The sequence below is a fragment of the Corvus hawaiiensis genome, chromosome 1 (assembly GCF_020740725.1).
Source record: "Corvus hawaiiensis isolate bCorHaw1 chromosome 1, bCorHaw1.pri.cur, whole genome shotgun sequence".
NCBI classification, from domain to species: Eukaryota; Metazoa; Chordata; class Aves; order Passeriformes; family Corvidae; genus Corvus; species Corvus hawaiiensis.
In genome coordinates, this window is record NC_063213.1 from 81,157,353 (window position 1) to 81,176,540 (window position 19,188).

The 19,188-nt window shown below is 38.7% G+C and overlaps 1 protein-coding gene across 5 annotated transcripts in view; it reads right to left on the minus strand.

Moving 5' to 3' along the window:
- Positions 1-19,188, minus strand: part of TRIO (trio Rho guanine nucleotide exchange factor) — a 248,096-nt gene that overhangs the window by 67,104 nt on the left and 161,804 nt on the right. For all 5 annotated transcript variants that reach the window (XM_048311675.1, XM_048311683.1, XM_048311700.1 and 2 more), the window contains exons 29-34: positions 18,604-18,715; positions 16,445-16,635; positions 13,411-13,512; positions 11,132-11,274; positions 10,438-10,537; positions 2,182-2,425 (exon numbers count right to left, since the gene is read on the minus strand). In XM_048311675.1, coding sequence (XP_048167632.1) covers positions 2,182-2,425; positions 10,438-10,537; positions 11,132-11,274; positions 13,411-13,512; positions 16,445-16,635; positions 18,604-18,715 — 892 coding nt within the window. The remainder of the gene's footprint in view (positions 1-2,181; positions 2,426-10,437; positions 10,538-11,131; positions 11,275-13,410; positions 13,513-16,444; positions 16,636-18,603; positions 18,716-19,188) is intronic.

Sequence of the window (19,188 nt, forward strand, 5' to 3'; positions counted from 1 at the left end):
TGAACAACTCTGAGAAGATCATGTAATTGTTTTTCCATTCTTCTGATTAGCATGTTCCCCGATGCTTTATTTAATCAAATGCAGCACTTGAGAATGAATAATTGGTTTGTGGGATTGTCTGAGGTACACTTCACTATGGGGGAAAAATAAAATCAAAGCACTCCACTGGTTTTGCTTAATTTTTATAATCCCTCAGTGAACTGAACACTATCAATCTCTTTCAAGCAACAGAAGGATGAGGTAGGGACCAAAGTGAAACATATCCAGTAGTTTCAAGTGTCTTGTCTACGCTTTTTTTTTCCTCCCCAGATTACTTAACATTATGTAACAGCTTGCATGTTCAAGACAGTTCACACTCACTTCAGTCACACAGCAAGGCAAACTTTACAAATTAAACATCCATCTCCTAAAGCCTGACACCCAGCAATGTGGGAATAAACAATTAGCAGCTGCTTCTTATCAGTTGGGATTAGGATGGCATACCACAACATCCCGCAGGAAGCCTGTGGCAGGGACAGAAGGCACTTCTGAGGCTGCATTCAACCCTGCAAATTATGCTCATTCTAGCAATGGCTTTCTCTTCTTCTTCAGTGTCCGTGATTAATATAATTAATTAATGCTCTTTACTTCAAAGCACCATGTTAAACAAAGTAAAGTATCTTTGAAGTGCTCTGCCCCACTTTCCCTAAACAAATGCTGAAGAAAAAAAGCATTACAGGTCACATCCACTGGTTTGATTAATAAAAGTACCTTCTCAAACACAAAACCAGCTCTGTCTGTCCCTCAGGATTCTGACAGGCTCAATGTATTTCATATAATATATAAATACATACATATATAGTCCAGTACAATCTGCCTCTCCTAATAAAATTCTCTGCATTCAAATGTGAAGTCCCTTAGCGCCAAAGGAAATTAGATTTATCAATACTGTGAGTGTTGTTAAAAAAAAATCCAGATTTCACCCCCTAGCCCAAGAATAAAAGTTTCAGCGTTACCCAACTACATTTTCCAATTTTATCATCAGAATATCTGCAAGCTTTCCCTATCCAATTTATTATATGACACAAAATGACAAAAGACTACTACAACTATACAGCTCAATCCTTCAAACTCCCCCCCAGCCCCTAATCACCCTGCATTCAGGAAGTTCCTGCTGTGCCTGACCCTAATGTAAGAAACACAGACTCACTCCTGTTTTAGTCAAGCATATTTATACAGTGTCTTAAAAAAACATGGGAAAAATTGTAATAGCTGGAATGGACTGAATAATTGAAAAAATTGTGGTTATATTTATGGAAAACTTTCTAAAACCAGAATTTTGTGTTTTGGAAGACAAATTTTTCCCAGCATCACTTGTCTGATAGTCTTGTTACCTGCAATAACAAACTCTTTGAAATGCACATGTGACAAAATGCCATCTGATGAACTATTTTTCTGGTTTTTTCCTCCTATATTTTTTTATAAGTTCACATTTCTTCCTGTTCACAGCCTGCAAACTCAAGTAGCTGCAAATGAAGCAAGCAAGCATTTTCTCTAATAAAAATCTACTCTTTGAGCCTGGGTAGTTTAGAGAGTCAAAAGATTACAGCACACTAAAACCCTAAAACCTTTCAAAAAATCATCAGATTTTTCTTGCACCCTTCAGGGGAATATTCTTTCATGCATCTGAAAAAAAACCAAAGTAAGATTTCAGAGATGCTTTGGGAAAAAGGGATGAGTGTGCCAATGCTACTCCAAAAAGCTCAGTTAAGTAAAATACAGACGTCCAAACGAACAATTCCTTTGCCAGGGCATAGGAATGAGTGTATTTACCTTTTCCATTGATGAACCTGATGTTGTCAACACTTCTTACTGCAGGGTTTCTCAGGAACCATGGATAATCCATGCTGGAGATTTTCTTCCCTCCCCACTTTCAGCACGTCTCAGGTACAGATTTTCCTATCACTGCAGCTTGATCTAATGTGATACATAACTCTTCACTAAGATATAATTTGCTTAAACCTCTTCCCTATCTTCAGCCACTTAATGCTGAGAACTGCCAACTGCTTATTCTTGGAATAGACAGCGTGGTTGCGGAAAACAAGGCAGCACACGAACACCGAAGCTGCCATTTGCACAGTACTCTCCATTACCCAAAACTCACACTGCTGATGACTAGGCTTTGTGCCCATCATTCCTTACCTTTGTGGTTAAAAATGCCCTCCATCTCCATACTGCTGCGAGAGTGAGCGATGCAGAGGGACCCACAGGGGACCAGGCCTTCCGCAGCTGGGGACCGGTCTGTGGTTCGGACCAGACACCAGTCGGGCTTGTCATGGGGCCTCTCCAGGACCTCCACTGTCTGCCCACGGCGGATTGTCAGCTCATTACTGTTGCAGGCAGTGAAGTCGTGGATTACCACCGTCAGCTCGCACCCACCAGACAACTGTGAGGGGACAAAACAAGGAGAAGCCAGATGAATGCTCGTTATCAAACCGTCACGCACCTTTACCTATTTAGGACTGCTGGCAGGATTCATATTTTGGATGAGATAGCAGGCTTCTGGGACTTTCCACATCAAGAAGAGATTGTTTCAAAATCAGGCAGTTCTGGCGTTTTAGAACAGATTTCTAACTCTGCTTGTCTCTACCTACTGTTCAAAGCACACTGGTTGTGACAGTGCTGGGCGGAGGATTTAAGCAGTTTTTCTTGCTAGACTGCTCCTTATCCCAAAAGCTGAAGTAGCAGTCGCTTCTGAATATATTTTATGTGTGATAATTAGCAAAAAAAAGGTCAGCTATTACTAAATAGAGTCACTCATGAGCTTTGTTATCTTGCAAATTCAAGACAGAAGGAGGGAGTTTTTTCAAATGAACTTATTGCCTTATTCCTACCCTACTCACAGTTTATACACAGAGGACACAAAATCATCCAGGACACACCATACACAATTATAAAAGTCAGCATAAAGTTCTTCACATAACATTCCCAAATACTTAACTATTTAATAGAAAATTCACACAGCTTACAACTTTCACATTTTTGTTGGTTCCCCAAATAAAACTACACAAACTTGAATTAAAAGCATGCAAGCTTAGGGGTTTCCTCCCCCTCTTCAAAACACTTCATTTGAATAACTTTGCCTAAGCTTTAGTTTCCTCTCTTTGATTGTTTCATCTGCTTTGATGTGAAATGAAAATTACTATCAGAACTTTGCAAAGTTCCCAAGATTTTTCAGTGCCAAAGCATCCATTCAACTTAAGCAAGCAGTCCTGGAATTCCTTTTTCCTTACGGCAATGGCATTCCAGGCTACTTCAGTTTTTCATGTGTGAGTACTTCTATAGCTCTGGCTGCTTCGGTGCAACACTCATACCAAATCTCAGCTGGTATTCAGCTTCTGTGAATTCAGTAATTTTGAACCAAATTCCTTCAGCTCAGTGGGGCAATCCTGCAATGCCCTACACTGACAAAGGAATTTTGTGAGAGTTCCAGCTGCATCACGTCTAGAATCAAGTGCCACACCAGCACACTGCACAGCTCCTTCCATGTTGGTTTTGACTGTTTCATGGCTGCCAGCTATATCCCATGAGCTTCAGAAAAAGGAGATAAGAGACTGCATTGTTTCTTATTTATTAGTGTTCGTTACAAGCCTGGAACAGAAATGCTGGACAGAAACTTTTCTAGGAAAATGCTATTTGTTATCAAGCAAGTATTTCAGAGCAAATGACAAAACCAGCAAAATCCCAGTAAGAATCAAAGAACAATTCCAACCCTCTCTTCCTCAAGTCTGCAACAAATGACAGAACATAACTCCTAGCAGATGGGCTGCAGTAACTCCAGAGCTTTCCCATCCTATCTGCCTGCTAATCTCACTGGCTATCATTGCTTGTGTGTGCTCACAAAGGAGGAGAAGTTTTCTTCAGGGAATGCTGGGGCCAAGAAGGGCAGAAAACCCTCATACATCTAGTGTTTAAGGAAGATAAATCAAGTTGTACCCGTTTAGATCCAGGCTAAAAATTAATCACATTGCTTCCTTCTACCCTGTCTCTTCGGACAGCCCCAATAAGCAAATTACAGGGGAGGTACATCTTCAAAACATGTTACCTCCTCCCTCATTAAAGTATTTCCTGCTCCCTTACACTCTCTTTTTTAGTCCATGCAAAGCTATGCAAAGGGGAAAAAGTAAAGAGCTTTCCCTTGTTTTCTGGTATTGATTTATGTTACAGCCCTTGTCAGACCAACTCAGAAACAATTGAAACCATCTGTATGCCTGATGGGGGCTAACAAAAAAGCTGATGAAGTACGACTTCACAAGGTGTCCGGGGCAGACCAAATTTTTCTCAGGAGGTCCGTATCCCATCCAGTGCAAGCATAGTAACAAGCTGACACTTTCCAGATACTGCATCTAGTCCTTATGTTTCCTCCTAAATACCTACAGGAGTATATCTTTGGTGCTTTTTTTGCTTTCCTGACCCTTCACTTCCTACAAATAGAGATTAAAGTATATTTTGTGACTGGTGCAATGGCCACATGTTTTGGTAATACAGATGTTCTTTTTTCTCCTTCCCTAATAAAACACAAGGTACGATCTCAGATTTTATGTTCTCTAAGCATTTTATATAACATTAAGCTAAAGGAAAAAGCAAATGAAGGCTGTCAGTGGCCATGTCAGATACTATTAAAGTACAATAAAATCCTAGTCTATCAGTGTGGGAATCAGATACCCTAGCTGTTCAATATTCCACTGAAATCCAATACTCATTCACACTTCAGTACAGTGTGTAAGACTCTTCTTGCACAGAGTTGTTAGATCCACACCATCCTCAAACATGCACCTATGCTGTTACATGCAACTTAGTGCAGAACTTTTCCACTACTGCCTAAGACACCAAAACCAATGATTTCTGTACCCAGCATACACACATGGCACTTTGGAGAGCTGAGCAAAAAAAAGCATTTACCAATTTTCCCTTCCTTTGGATTAACTTCCCTTCTTTCTGCCTACTACAGTAGTGGTTAGGAAACACGTCTTTCCTCTGTTTCATTGCTTGATTTCTCTCCATAGCACACTTTCTGAGAGCAGTTTCATCTTTCACACTGATTAAATGCAGTTGGACAGCAGGGAGTGTCTGATTAAGTGTGTTGTTCAACAGCTGTTGTTGGACAGCTTTGGCAAGGCTCTCCAGGCTAGCTGGAGGGAAGAGCAAGAGGCACAGCAGAAATTGGGAGACTGATTTGCACTGAAGGGAAAAGAGTTACAAACCATCTAAATCCAAATTTAGGCTGAACAAAGGCTTTATATACTTTATCCAGCCATCTCAAGAAACCCTTTATGTAAACTGAATTAATCATGCATGATAAAAATAAATGATGCTATGTCTGAAACATGGAAACTGGAGAGACAGAGGAGAGATGAGAAACAAAAGCCAGACAGAAACAGAAATGCAGATTAAAAAAGGCACAAGGTTTAATTAAACAGCTTATCATGGGACACAGTGCCTTGCAGTTGCCGAAATTAATGTTAACCATCCATGTTCACCTCTCTAAGGCCTTTTAGTCACCGTCGCTTGTAGAGAGAAAAAAACAAGCGACACGAACACGCAATCACCACACTAACACACCATCTGCCACCACTGTCTGTGAACATCATGACTGACCAGATATTCAAGAGCCTTTACATCAGGCCATATAACACCTCTCAGGACTGCAAATGAAATTTAGTTTTCCATGGTAATTTTACATTAAGAAGAAAGGAAAGCAAAGAGAAGCTAACAAGATTTCTCAATTATTTCAAGCATGAAAATCATTAATCCCCTTTTAAAATGGAAACAAGTACACTGTGGGAGAAAAGAAATGGGACAGCACAAAAGTTCTGCCTCAAATAAATAGCATTTTGATTTGACCAAGTAGCTGTCCAGACTTGGTTTCTGACTCTGACTCATGGCACTGAGAGCCATGTCTGCTTTTTTACTAACACTTTTTTCTACTGATGGAAGCCTTTTCTCTTCCGGAGACTCAGCTGGCAGAATTAAATACTTGGTTGTCTGCTGCTGCTTCGGTCCTTTTTCTGTTTTTCAAAGAACTACAGACAAGCTTAAAGAAGCATGAAAATGAAATACAACTTCACATAGACAGTAATATAAAGTGTTACCAGCTAGGCACAAAAGACAATTTCTTAAAAATAAAATAGTGCTGTACTGACCACCCACAGCAGCTTGCATGATTTCTACTATTTAGGAGAGCAATCAATGACAGCTCTTCCAGCTCTTCTTCTAAAAGCCTCTCATCTTCTCAGATACCAAAACATTTCTACCAGATCACTGAATAGAAGCATGAAAAAATCCTATCAGACCTACATTGTTTCCTTCAGCCTCCCTATTTAATTTCCTATGCACTGGATCAAGTTCAAAAGACAATGTTAAAAATCAGATGAGGCTGATGAAAGGCCAAATGAATGGTCCAAGAATCTCTTTTATCCATTAGCCACCTAAAATGCTGGCTACTCGTCTACAGAACATGAATAGAAGGAATACTGTGAAGGGCAAAATATTTACTGAGAAGGGTACAATAAGAGCACTCATGCAGAAAACTGAGATGCTTTGATGGAGTAGAAATCTGTCTCTCAAAAACTCTGTATTTCACTCTGGATTCCATTATACCTTCCAATATTTCGGGATGGGTCAGTGCTACTGATGTATTTAGCATGTCTTGCCATATGAAGATACACCCCATGATAATAAAAAAAGGCTGGAAAGGGATCTTAAATCACTTAATCCACTTCATTGCCTTCCTCTAGAGCATGATCAACCACATCTGTGTGAATCCTTAACATTTATCCAAACTGTCCTTGAAGAACTCCAGTTATGGAGATTCCCCAGCCTTCACAATTACTCTGCTCTAGGGTTTCACATTTTCATACTCATAAAAAGTATTATTGCAATCTTTTTTTAAAAATAAGTCCTTTGATCACATCCCATCCACTTAAAGTATAGGTAAAAGAACATTTAGTAACTCTTTGTGGTAGCTTTTTACACACTTGAAGACCTGAAGTCCTTCCTCCTGCCTTTTTTTTCCTTTAAACTTGTTAGTCCCAATTCTTTACCTTGCTCTGTAAGTTAGGTTTAGTAGACTTCTAATCAATCTTTCTTCTTTCCCTTGGAGCTCTTCCAATGGACCACTGATTTTCTAAAATTCTGTACTCAAAACTGGATGCAGTATCTAATGAAAGCTTTACGAGTTCTGAGTCAAGAATGAGGACTTTGTGTCCTGCAGCTCAACATCCCATTTCTACCAATATATGTAAGCCAATATATTGCTTCTTCCCTTGCCCTCCCAGCTGTATCACACTGTTAAATAATAAACATCTTGTGAGCCTCTGTAGCTTCTCAATCATCCTCTCAAAAACTCTTCAAGGTTCTCGTTGTTTTCATTAGTATTTACCTATTTCCACTTATTCATATAAGCGCAAATGTGTTCCTAGTAAATTGCACAGTATTTTGCCTGTTAATTTTTCCCATTGCCAAGATTATTCTGAATTCTAATTCTGCCTTCCAACACTGTTTTCAGACGACATGAAGCTGGGAAGGATGTCAATGTCAGCTTTATAAACATATGGTCTATTGCATCATCCCAGTCATTACTGAAAAGCAGCATTGCAACAGTGCAGCCAACAATGAGAAGCTACAATTCTAGCCTAAAAAGCAAGGGTGGAGAAGAAAAAAGCTAATCATGAAGTTATTTGTTGTTATGGCAACTCCAATTATGTCAGAAAACAGGATGCAAGGAAAGAAGTTCATCTGGACAATATTCAACCACTTACTATCAAGGTTAAGGATTTTCAGCTCTTTCAAAGTGTTAACCTCTGAGGAGGTGAGAAAGAATATTGACATTTGGATAAAAGACTTCATTCTTGATATTCCCCCTGTATAACAGTTTAAAACTTCTAACCAAAACATTTATTTTAAAATAATGAACTGTCTGAACATATAATTGGCAGAAGTAAAAGAATGGTTTTACTTGGCTGTTGATTAATATGACATGTTTGATATTTGTTGTCTTTTCTTAACCTTGATTATGGATACATGTGAACAGAAAAAAAGTTCAGCAAGAGCTTAATAAATAATACAGCAGTAAACACTTCTACCAATTAATTAATACTATTTTAAATTGCTTGATATTTTTAATGTTTCTTGATTTGGAATCCCATCTCAGTTAGGTACATGCTCCAGATTTGACCAAAGCGTTCCACTGCTTCCCCTGGCTAACCACATTAACAGCACTTAAAATCTGTACAACTGTTTTACTCCATTTCTGTAAGACATTCACACACACTTCAAGCTTCTAGGCTAAGAAAACAGAGTCGATTTTAAATCCCAAATGAATTGCAGCTAATGAATTTTCAACATCCAAAGTGAGAGATTGCTTCAGACTCAGCAAGTGTTAAGACACCCTGCAGATTTCACTGGCCACCTTCCTGTTACTGTTCCTTAATAATTTTTATTTTGTATTTTTAAACAGATTAACGAATTTCTCAATGTATTTAGCAAATTAAACCATATAATAGAAGCATTAAACAAAGCTACCCTGCTAATTCACACACTTTTTAGAAGTGCACAATGGTAAATTTCTTCCTTGAACATACACTACATAGTACATGTAACTCCCCGGGAGTCTTCAGCTTACTTTTCTTGGCAAAGAAAAGTCTAACAAAAATTTTACACACAAATGTAAGAACTCAAAAATACATTAAAAACAACACTACAGTCACTAATCACACTTAAAATTGAATTTGTCAGGAAAATACAGAAAAATGTTTTCCATTTCTCCTTTCTTCCATTCCTCCTCCTTTTAACTTAGAACTCCTGTTGAACAGGTTGTTGGTAAGACTCCTCCTCATGTCAGACTGGAAAACAATCCTGAGGGCATTTTACTTGGCCACCTTTCTCAGCAATTCTCACATGACGCATGAAATGTGACTGTGAAGGGCATCGGGAGACAACCCGCGCTAGTCACCCTCGGGAACAGTGCATCTCAAACCACTGCAGAAGGGCGATGGCTCTGCAGGCAGGGATGGACTGCATCACCTCCAACCTGCACACACAGAGCCTGATGTCTCAGCCAACAAGCAGGGGAATCAGAGACAGCATGTCTTGCTTCTGAGTGTGGCAGGTTACCTAAACTCTGCTCTTAAGAACCGTCTGCTAGCATACAAAACTCAATTTTTGTAAATCCCTAAATAGTTAAGTAAGAATGCTAAGAATAAGACAGCAAAACAAAAGTCATCAAAAGAGATCTTCTTCCTCTAAGCACCTGTTTTTCTCACAAGTATCTTTAGAAGAAGCCACCACCAAAAGTACAGACCAACCTCAGAACAAATCCACAAGGTCAAAACATAGGCTGTTTTTGACAAATACAAGAGCAACCTAAGCACCTAATATTTCCCTCCTTCTGTCTGCTTCTCTACATGGAAAAAATCAAACTATAGAGTTTGAGTGACATGTGAAAATACAGGAAACTCACTGAGTTTAGGTGATGATGGGAATGATCAAAATGTTATTCTGAGAACCTATTCACTTAGCTACCCTGAAGAATACTTGTTATTTATCTGTGTAGTTCGAATGGCTCATCAGAACAGTTTTACCCAAGGAGGTAAAAGACCAGAAATCCCCAACCAAACTTTCAAGTAATTTGCTAGGCATCTTCAGTGTTTTAATTTATTCTTCTGTTTGATAAACTTTAATTATCCATCTCTACCTCCCTCCAAGGTCTTAACAGTTCTCACTTGCCAAAAATCTTGTTTCAAATCCAAGTAACACACACATTTCATAAACATTTTTATTCTTTTGACACTTACTTATCTTCCACCCAGGGGAAACTCTGGCTGTGTATCCTTATGGTATAACCCAGCCAGAATCTATAGGCAGAGATGGAGGAAAGGAAACACCAGCCCTAGTACAAAATGACAGTTTTGTGGGTTACCTCTGGATGATTCCATCAGCTTCCATGCAGAAAGCGAACACCTACTCTCTAACCCATAAACACTGGAGAGTACTTTTCCTTCACAACAGTAACTGTGTGTGGCAATCACCAGGCTCAAGCCAACATGAAAAGCAGATGGTATGCTTTCAGGAAGGCTGAGACTAACATCAAGAAAAATACTGTGCATCACTATCAAATTTTATGGAAATTAAAACTTTCATTTTAAACTGGGTCAAATCTGAGCAAACTGCAGAACAGAGGGGACCAAAATGGTTTCATACTGGAACGAACATAAACCTATTAGATTTAAACAATCATTCCAGCTCTCTCATGGTATCAAGGTATTTTCTCTACTGCAGACAGTTTTAGAGGTTGAGTATTTCCACACCTCTTCTCTGAAAGTACTAATCTTGGGTGCTAATTCATACTAAGGGACGAATCACGTGCTCTCAGCACAGAGCAACTCCTGGAAAACTTACCTTGTCGCTGTCTAGAGTGTTCTGGGAGGTTCGTGAGGCAATTGAAATAGTGTCGGGCTGGCTGCTGCCATCTCCCTGACTGTCCAGGTCCTCACCATCTCTGCAAAGAATTCAGTTTTCATTACAAGAATAGTACTGTGTTTGTAACATGTTAGTTAAAGAAGTTAGACACTCCTAGTGTAGCAACAGACAAACTAACTGATGCAAGAATCAAATACTCAGTACTTAATACTCTGTTCTCTGCTGTAAGAGAAGGGATTCATTTGCTCAAGGTCTGTATAATGTACAATTAAGGCAACCAGTGAGCCAGAACTATGGCAAGAAACTTGCAGAGTCACTTAGCCAAAGCTAGCAAGCAGGACACTTGGTCACACATTTCAAGCTTCATGAAAGGAAAACCAAGGACCTGAATAACACACACAGAATTGCAAAAATCTAAAATGTACAGCTATCCTGAACTGCAGTTCCAAATCCCTTCTGTAATGGCTCATTTACACAAGTCAGGGACTGTTCAGAGCAGAAATCTGAACAAATTCAGCATTGCAGGAAACTGTAGATTAATGATAAGATAAAGCTGGACAAAACGACTCTTGCTTTTGTCCAATCCACTGAAAGTCATTCGAAATTCAACACTACAGAGGAAAGAGCACTGTTGTGTACATAGAGATCTCTGATTATTTGAAATACTACTTACCTTCTTCCTTTCTGTTTTGTTGTTGGTGCAGTTTTGGGAATGTGGATGGGCTCTTTCAATGCTCCTTTCAGATGAATAGTCCTTTCTTGTATCACTTCCCGGATGTGTTTGATCCAGTCCTGTTTATTCTCTATACTGGATGCCTTTGATATGCAAAAGAAACAAAACCCCCACAATGGACCACTATGGCTGAGAAGATCCACACATACAGTCAGCTAATAAACACAAAGAGGAAGGCATAAAGAATGACTTTGTGAAAAATTTTTGAACATCTGAACGCAGAAAAGGAAATTCTAGCTGGCTGTCTTCATCTTGAATCGCCAACACTACTTTACACTTCTCAACATCATTAATATTGTTCATTTGAAAAACATTTTAAGCTAAATTCAGAGTTTACTTTTGTAACTTGAAGAGTAAGGTCCTGTATGCATCTCATGTGAGACAGGGTGGACTGATTTACTTTAAGAATTCCAGTAATAACACCTTGAATACTAGTATTGTAAACTCACCCCATATTTAGGTCAATTCTAACTTGATATAATAATATACTATTAATGGCAAAAAAGTTAACATTTACGGCAACACATATACTTCCACAACACATTTCATGTATTACTCTTCCCGCTTTTTGGTACATATCTCGAGGCAGAAAGCTAATTTAGGGATTGCATTTTAATAACTGCTTGCAACACATCTGTTTTTTTAAATGCTCCAGAAATTACTTGATATCCACCTGCCCGACTTCTAATATGATTGTTTAGTCCAATTTAACCCTGCACCTGAAATGCTACTAAATATAAATATTATTGTAGATCTGAAGAAATTATCATATGTAATTTCCTACTTCTCTTAATTACTGTCTCCTGAAATAACCGGCTTCAAATATGTTATAAATATTTAATATATTATAAATATATAATAACCAGGAATTCTAAACAGATGAAGAAAATTGTAGGAACAGATGGACAGGTAGGAAAAAGAATTTTGTTTTCTTTTACAAACAAAAACATTTAGGAAGAGAATCTAAACATGACCTTTTTAAAACCTTTTATTTAGTTTTTCATGGAATTTACTTCTAATATTAATGAGCTAAGGAAGTGCTTGTTTCCAACGTTCAGAAACAAACAAACAAACAAAGTCCACAAAATTGTAGAAGAGCTTGATGTATCATAGAAGTTTTCTAAATATTCTATGCACTAAGTAAAGCACAGAACAGAAACACCTTAAAGTGATCTTATGCAGAGAGCTCTTAATTAAAACCTCTTATTCTGCTCTATCCTGGGAGGATCATTTCAGGCTGCAAAGCACTGTCTGTGAAATTATGGGAACATTAAGACTGAAAGAAAATCTAGTATTTATTAATGTTACATTTAATTTCCTTGCATTCCTTGGCTGATAACAGAAAGCTAATGTAAGCTTTTCTTAGTCTGTAATTCACAAGGGAAAGATATAAATTTGAGTATTGACATGTAAATTGGAGAGGCCATTTTTAAGTGACATTACCGAGTGTTCACTGTGAGTATATGTGAAACCACAAACAAGTTTAATAGTAAGTGTATTAACCTATAAATGGGAAGATGAACTTTGTTTCAGCTCAACACAGCTCCTCAAGATATGCCAAATTACCCATTAGCTGCTTATGGCATTACAAAAATGGATTTTCAGTTGAGAAAGAGTCCCAGGTTACATACCATAACGACAGGAAAAATTGATTTAGCCATTCTCCTAGCGAGCCAAAGAGCACTAGTGACACCTGTAACTTGCCCAGACACAAAATTTATAGGCATTGCATGCACTTTTATCCAAAGGCAAGTAGCTTCAGAAAACCTTGTAGCCCACAGAAAGACATAAAAATCTTTTGCAGTGTTTGTTTTCTGCATAAAAATACGGGTCACAAAAAACAGCATCGCCAACAAGCAGTGACAACTTGAGTGTGAAAGGTAACACTGACATCACCATTTCCTTGTGGCACCAGCTGCCCTGTCAGCTAATGGCTGAAGTCTTCAAGCTTATAGAAATCCATGGATCAACCCTCTCCCTACTATGATTAGTGAAAGCAGGTTTGTTTAATCAGTCAGTAGGCTACAAAGATTCCTCTCTGCTCTCAGGCCACAGGAGTTAGATATATATATATATATGCCACCACCTCTGCACACAAAGAAAATTATCTGTCAGCAGCTGTCCCTGTCAAAGCAGGAAATCACTTGTTGCTTTCCCAACAAAGATCAACAACAACTAGAAGACTTGCTACAGACTAAAAGCACATCTGCTAAAATTACCTTGAGAACAATTTTGTTGTCTGAAGTTGGTGTCCTTCCAACCCATAGAGCAAACTTGCAGGGATCTCCTTCTACATGTTCTGTGACACCCAGTTCAGAAGTCTGGAATGAAGAAAAATTTGTTAGGCCCATATGGCATTTTTTCTCAGAAGCCACAAAGGCATGCTAATATTCTAAGAAATTGAGCACTGCTATTTAAAGAGATTTTCAGAAGCTTAAGGCTAACTCATATGCTAGAAAGAATCCTTTATTCTGGTGGCAGTGGTGAGGTCTCTTCAAAAAAGGAAGAACTGCAAGCTTAACAGTCTTTTCTATAAAGTGACAATAAACAGTAACACTTATAATCTGAATACCAAAATGCTTATTTTAGTTTTTGGACTTGACAGTAAAAGCTTTATAACTCTAAAGAAGATGCTTGGCAGAAAGTAAGTTTTGGCTTCTCTCCTTGTTCATTTCCATTGGAGAACACTCACTGTTTACTGATTTTTATGCTTTCTCTCAGATAAGATATGCTTAAGAATTCTTTTGATATCTTCTAAAACTCTGGTCTCTTTTCTGTCAAATGAGCCTTTCCTAGTGTGTTTCCTTCCCTCTGAAACAGATGAAATAATTCAGAAATGCAGTTTCACTGGAGAATTTTGTGATACACGAACAATCAGTCTTTGGGAATGTTCCAAAGTCAGACCTTAATAGCTAATTATCATCCAAAATGTTTTCACCTTCTGACTGGAGCAACATCTCACTCATGTGAATTGGCTTCCACTTTAAACAATTCATACAGGCTCTGCTCCAAAAAAAATTACAAACTAAGAAATACAGCTCAAACTAAAAGAACTCTCACTCCCCAACAGCTGCTAAGTAATCTCACGTGATTAGAAGCTGAATTTTTCCCCTCATACACATCATCATTAGCCCATATACAGTTCAACACAAGAGATGCTGGATACCCAGTACCTGAGTAAAGGTATTTTTTTTCTTGAACTCACTTGGATGCCAACTTGGGTTTTTTTGGTTTTGGTGGGTGAAAGCTTTTTTGGGTTTTTTTCCTACTAAAATAACCCCAACCCAGCACATCCACCCTTCCACACAACTGCCTGTGCCCAATAAGCAGTTGAGCAACATGGCTCTCTGCAAAGGACACTGGCAATGCTGCAAGTCTGCATGGGGCTCCAGGACAGGCTCACAGGACAGAGATCATTGTGGGTTACTGGATGCATGGAAACCACACTGAGGTGAGGAAGCTCCCAAACACCAGTTACCGATGACTGGGAGAGTGTTCTGTCAAAGTAACACCTGCTTGCCTTGTTCCCACAGCCCTCCTTAGGCATTTGCTTTTGGACACAATCTCTTGCCAAAGAGTTCATTAACACATTCTGCCACCTACATATATCATGCCATTGAGTATCCTGTGTTGGGGAAATCCTGATGGTCATCAGGCCCGAAGCAAAGAGAAGGACCTTATTTTTGTAGAGCCACCTTCCAGAGCTAAGTCACAGGAGAGCATACAAAAAAGATCTTTAGCTCAAATCAACATGCATGGTTTCAACACATGCCTTTTCTAAAGATCAAATTATAAGAGCTGCTATAGTAGTACACTGCACTACAGGATATTTTGCCAGACAGAATATGACAACAAAAAGAATCCTTGTGTTTTAAAAATCAGGTACAGTGAGAGTCTTCAAGATTTCCATCAGCTTCTCTAGGACATAAGGCTATTACTGAATTCCTGCCAGAGGAACTGACATGACAAGTTTACAGGACTGATTTTTCAGTTCTATCCCCTCTCCCACATAATCCCTTGGCAGCTATTGATATTCTCCAGTATACCAGTATTTTTCTGTGGTTGGGGTTCTTGAGAGCACCAAAGAAGGGTGTGATCAACAAACTGCTGCAGCTGTGTTACCTGCTAGCTATTTTGTATCGGGAAGGAAAGCAAGTGTTGGAAATGAAGTGACAGAATATGCAAAGAAAGATATGGAAAAAAATAAGGGTTTTTTTAACCAACCTGTTTTACCGGTTTCGACACAGAAGTGGGAAGAAGGAATGAATGAAGGAAAAGCAGCAGAAGCATGGAGAAAAGACTCAGTATTTACACCATCTAGACTTAGTCATATATCCCAAAAGGATCAATACAAGAATAATGATTTCTAGAGAGTGATTCTGAGAAGGAAAGTAATTTCAAGTGCTTGCTCTGACCTATTTGGTGTAAATGCTAATCTTGCCCTCGAGAGATGCAGAGCAAGCCATGGGAGACTGTCTTGCCACTTGGCTACCTTAGTTTATGGAGTGTGAGTACTGCTCTCACCCAAGTCGTGCAACAGGACAGGAAGGTAAGGATGTGAATTCCAGAGTCACATTTTGTAAAGCATACATGCTACAGATAAGGAAAGCAAGAGTGGAGGTTTTAGGGGGTTTTTTCTTTCTTTTTTTTTTTTTTTTAGATGGGAAGACAAACATTTCCACCTTTTCATCCTTTCATCCATCTTACAGTAGACTATAAGTACTGTAATTCTATTTAGAGAATTTTATTGTAGGACTACTGGTCTCAGCAAACATTCTGGAATGAACTTTTCCAAAACAAAGTTCTTGCCTTCCCCAATCAGTATGTGTACAATATCCACTAAAACGAATCCTTAGTGTGACTATTACTACAACAGCAATTGTAAACAAGACAGACAAAGGCAGCTTATCAACTCCTTCCATCCTTCTGCTTTATACAAATAAGCATTAAAGAATCAGCAATCAGCACACAATTAAGTCAAAACCAGTCCAGCCCAATAACGATTTTCATTTGACCTGACACACCAAGACTGACATGTACCCTTCAGTAGATGCTTTGAGCCTATCCTTTCACCTCAAAAAAACAAGACAAAGCACCAAAGTTGCAAGATTCAGTCTATACATTCCAAGGCTGTTCTTTCAGTGCTCTGTAAGAGTTGTTCAAGTTCTTCAGGCATGCTTAAATCACCTGAGCTTAGCTGAAGCCTAATCTAGCCAGTTTTGTAAATATGATCAGTTGTTCTCCCATACTTACAAACAGTTTGCTCTTGTAAATGTATTTGCTCCTTCCGCTCGAGTCCTTTACTTCTTTACTGAAAACCAGGGACATCTCAAAAAGGAAAAGGTGCCTCTCTCTTCCCTTTCGAATTAGTGTTTTTGGGTCCCACACTTGGAAGGATTCTTGAAGGATGAGCTCTCCCTGAGATTCTATATTTTCATCAAAGCCTAAGAACAGAGTGAAAGGAAAGATTAACCATGAAAAGTTGGTAATACAAGGAACATAAAAAGCACAGCTTTTGTTCATTAAACTGTATGATTTTTTTCCCCAATACAACTTCCAAAAGATGGGATTCCAAGAAAACAATACTAAAAACAAGACTTGAACACTGCAATATACTACACATAACTGCAGCTCAAATCTAATTCTAAATTTAGACATCCAACTGTTAAGAACTTAATCAGCTCCTCTGGCAGTATTTTACCAACAAATGATGGATCTATCTTTGTCAGCTTCTGGTAACCTCTTCTGTGATGAAAATGATTTCTCTTATGAGCATTCTGCCACTGTAGAAAGTAAGCAACTTGCAAGGACACAGAGCACATCAGGTTCTTCTGAGAGAGGCAAGCTCCCAAGTGCCACCTTTTCTGGATGTACACCTCTACCATGTAGGCAATGAGCACAGAAATGTGTTCCAACTGGGGATGAAAAATCATGGCAGCTTGGAGCTGTTGGCATATGATCAGCCTGCCATTGGTCATGCCAGAATCAATCCACAATAAAGTAATTACCAGCTGGATCACTTATATTGAGACATAATGAAAAAAAGATGAAGATTGAGAATACCAACACTTTTACTTCCATTTTAGTGGTATCATGTTATCCCAGTTTAATACACAGCTTTGAGTTGAAGGATAACAAAAATTGTCTACCATACTCTCCTGAGTGGTATCAAAATGTGTTTTAAATAGATAACTGCTTGCCAGCTCTCATGATCTAAACAGGGCAACAGTATGGAGAGGATCAGAGGCAAGTTCCATCAAAATTCTCCAGAGACATAAAGAGGAAGTGTGCTCACTCACTATATTTGTCCAACATGGGATGACTCAACAATACACACACCATTTGCTGTAAAACCAACTTATGTAAAAGATTAGGATATTCTCCAGAGTCACATTCCCAGTGTTAAAAGATTATTACCAAAGCTGGTCAGCTTTTACACTAAGACCACCTCCTGAACAAGCATTTGGAACTGATCCTGTAAACTGACCAACATCCCTATTGTTTGAAATCAAGGAACAGAGGTGATTTGGAGCATTCACATGATCAAGGATCACATGTCAAACCGAGGCAAATTTTACAGTAACTAGCACAACACTGGAAATTCCACAACAAGCTGCATGCTACTACCAGAAGGCAGAGGGGAAGAAAAGGCATATTGACTAGAAGCACTTAAAAGTATTTATTCAGCAACTGTAGGGTAAGAGGGCCCTGCTTTTCTCTCAAAAAAATTTAAATGCCCAAGAAAAACACTTTTATTACTAAATGTATGATTGCACCATTAAAACATGATAACGTGCCAATTGCAAAACAGATTTTGGCAGAAAGTTGTTCTAAGCACATAGATGCATTACATCCAACCTCCACTGTCTGCCATGAACATGATTATACTGGCTTAGGCTTGGGCTAAATTGGCTTATGCTGACATTTTGCTGCCAGAAGATAAATTTCATTTCAACCAGAAGTCTGTTATGGAACAGGCAACAAACAGATGTGAAAAAGACAAACTTCCGGGAGACAATTATTTGATACATAAATCAGCAAAATCACCAATGTGACACACTTATGTGTCTCATACAAAGAAGCTAAGGATACTGGTTGGAAAACGTAGCCAAAGCCAGCATATCTGACCAATTACCTATTGCATTTTGGGTGAGTAGTGGACTACTTCATTAGCCTACATGTTTTTCAAATCTGCAGTGGCACAGCTACAGATCAAGGTGAAAGAACAGTTAAAAAAATTAACAAAACTGTACTAGCTGTCTGTAACAATTAATTTTCCTAAATAAGTTTACATCTTATATAGCCCTACCAAAATGGTATGAAAAATACAAACACAGAGAAAAGAACGTGTTCACAAAACAAAGTTAATCTGCAGCACACAAATGAAATTGGAAAGGCAGCTTGAATCCTACCTTCCAGCATGCTGAGGTGCATGGCATCATTGGCTCGCTTTGGCACACTAAGCATCACCTCCAGGCCATCCTTAATCTCACCTTTACCTTCTTCACAGCATGTGAGCAGCTCCTGCAAAAGACAAGCAGACAAGAGGACTCTCTATCACTTATCTCTACACTAATATGACAGACAAGCAAAGAGTACTTCTAACAAACCAAAAATCATTTTTGACATTTAAAATCTTTTTGAACTTCTTACGCTACCAGTGACATGACAGCGTATTTTGTTTCTAGCCTGATGAGTTCTTCAAGAAGCAGCCCAAGCTATCAGTTAACCACTTCTAATTTAAACAGGATTATCTGCTTAATAAGAAATCTTCAAAAGTTATGTTAAGAACAAAACTTTTTTTGATAAGCACAGACACAGTTATCAGACGCTGTGCCACATCAAGGCCCAGAAAAATGCAGCTGCCAATTCATGAAGACTGTGGAAAGCAGGGCAGCACAAAGGGACCCCTCTTGCCTCCCATGTCAGTCATTGCTCCACTGCACCAAACACCTGCTCTGTACAACTGCTGATAAAGAGAATTTACATCGTTTTAT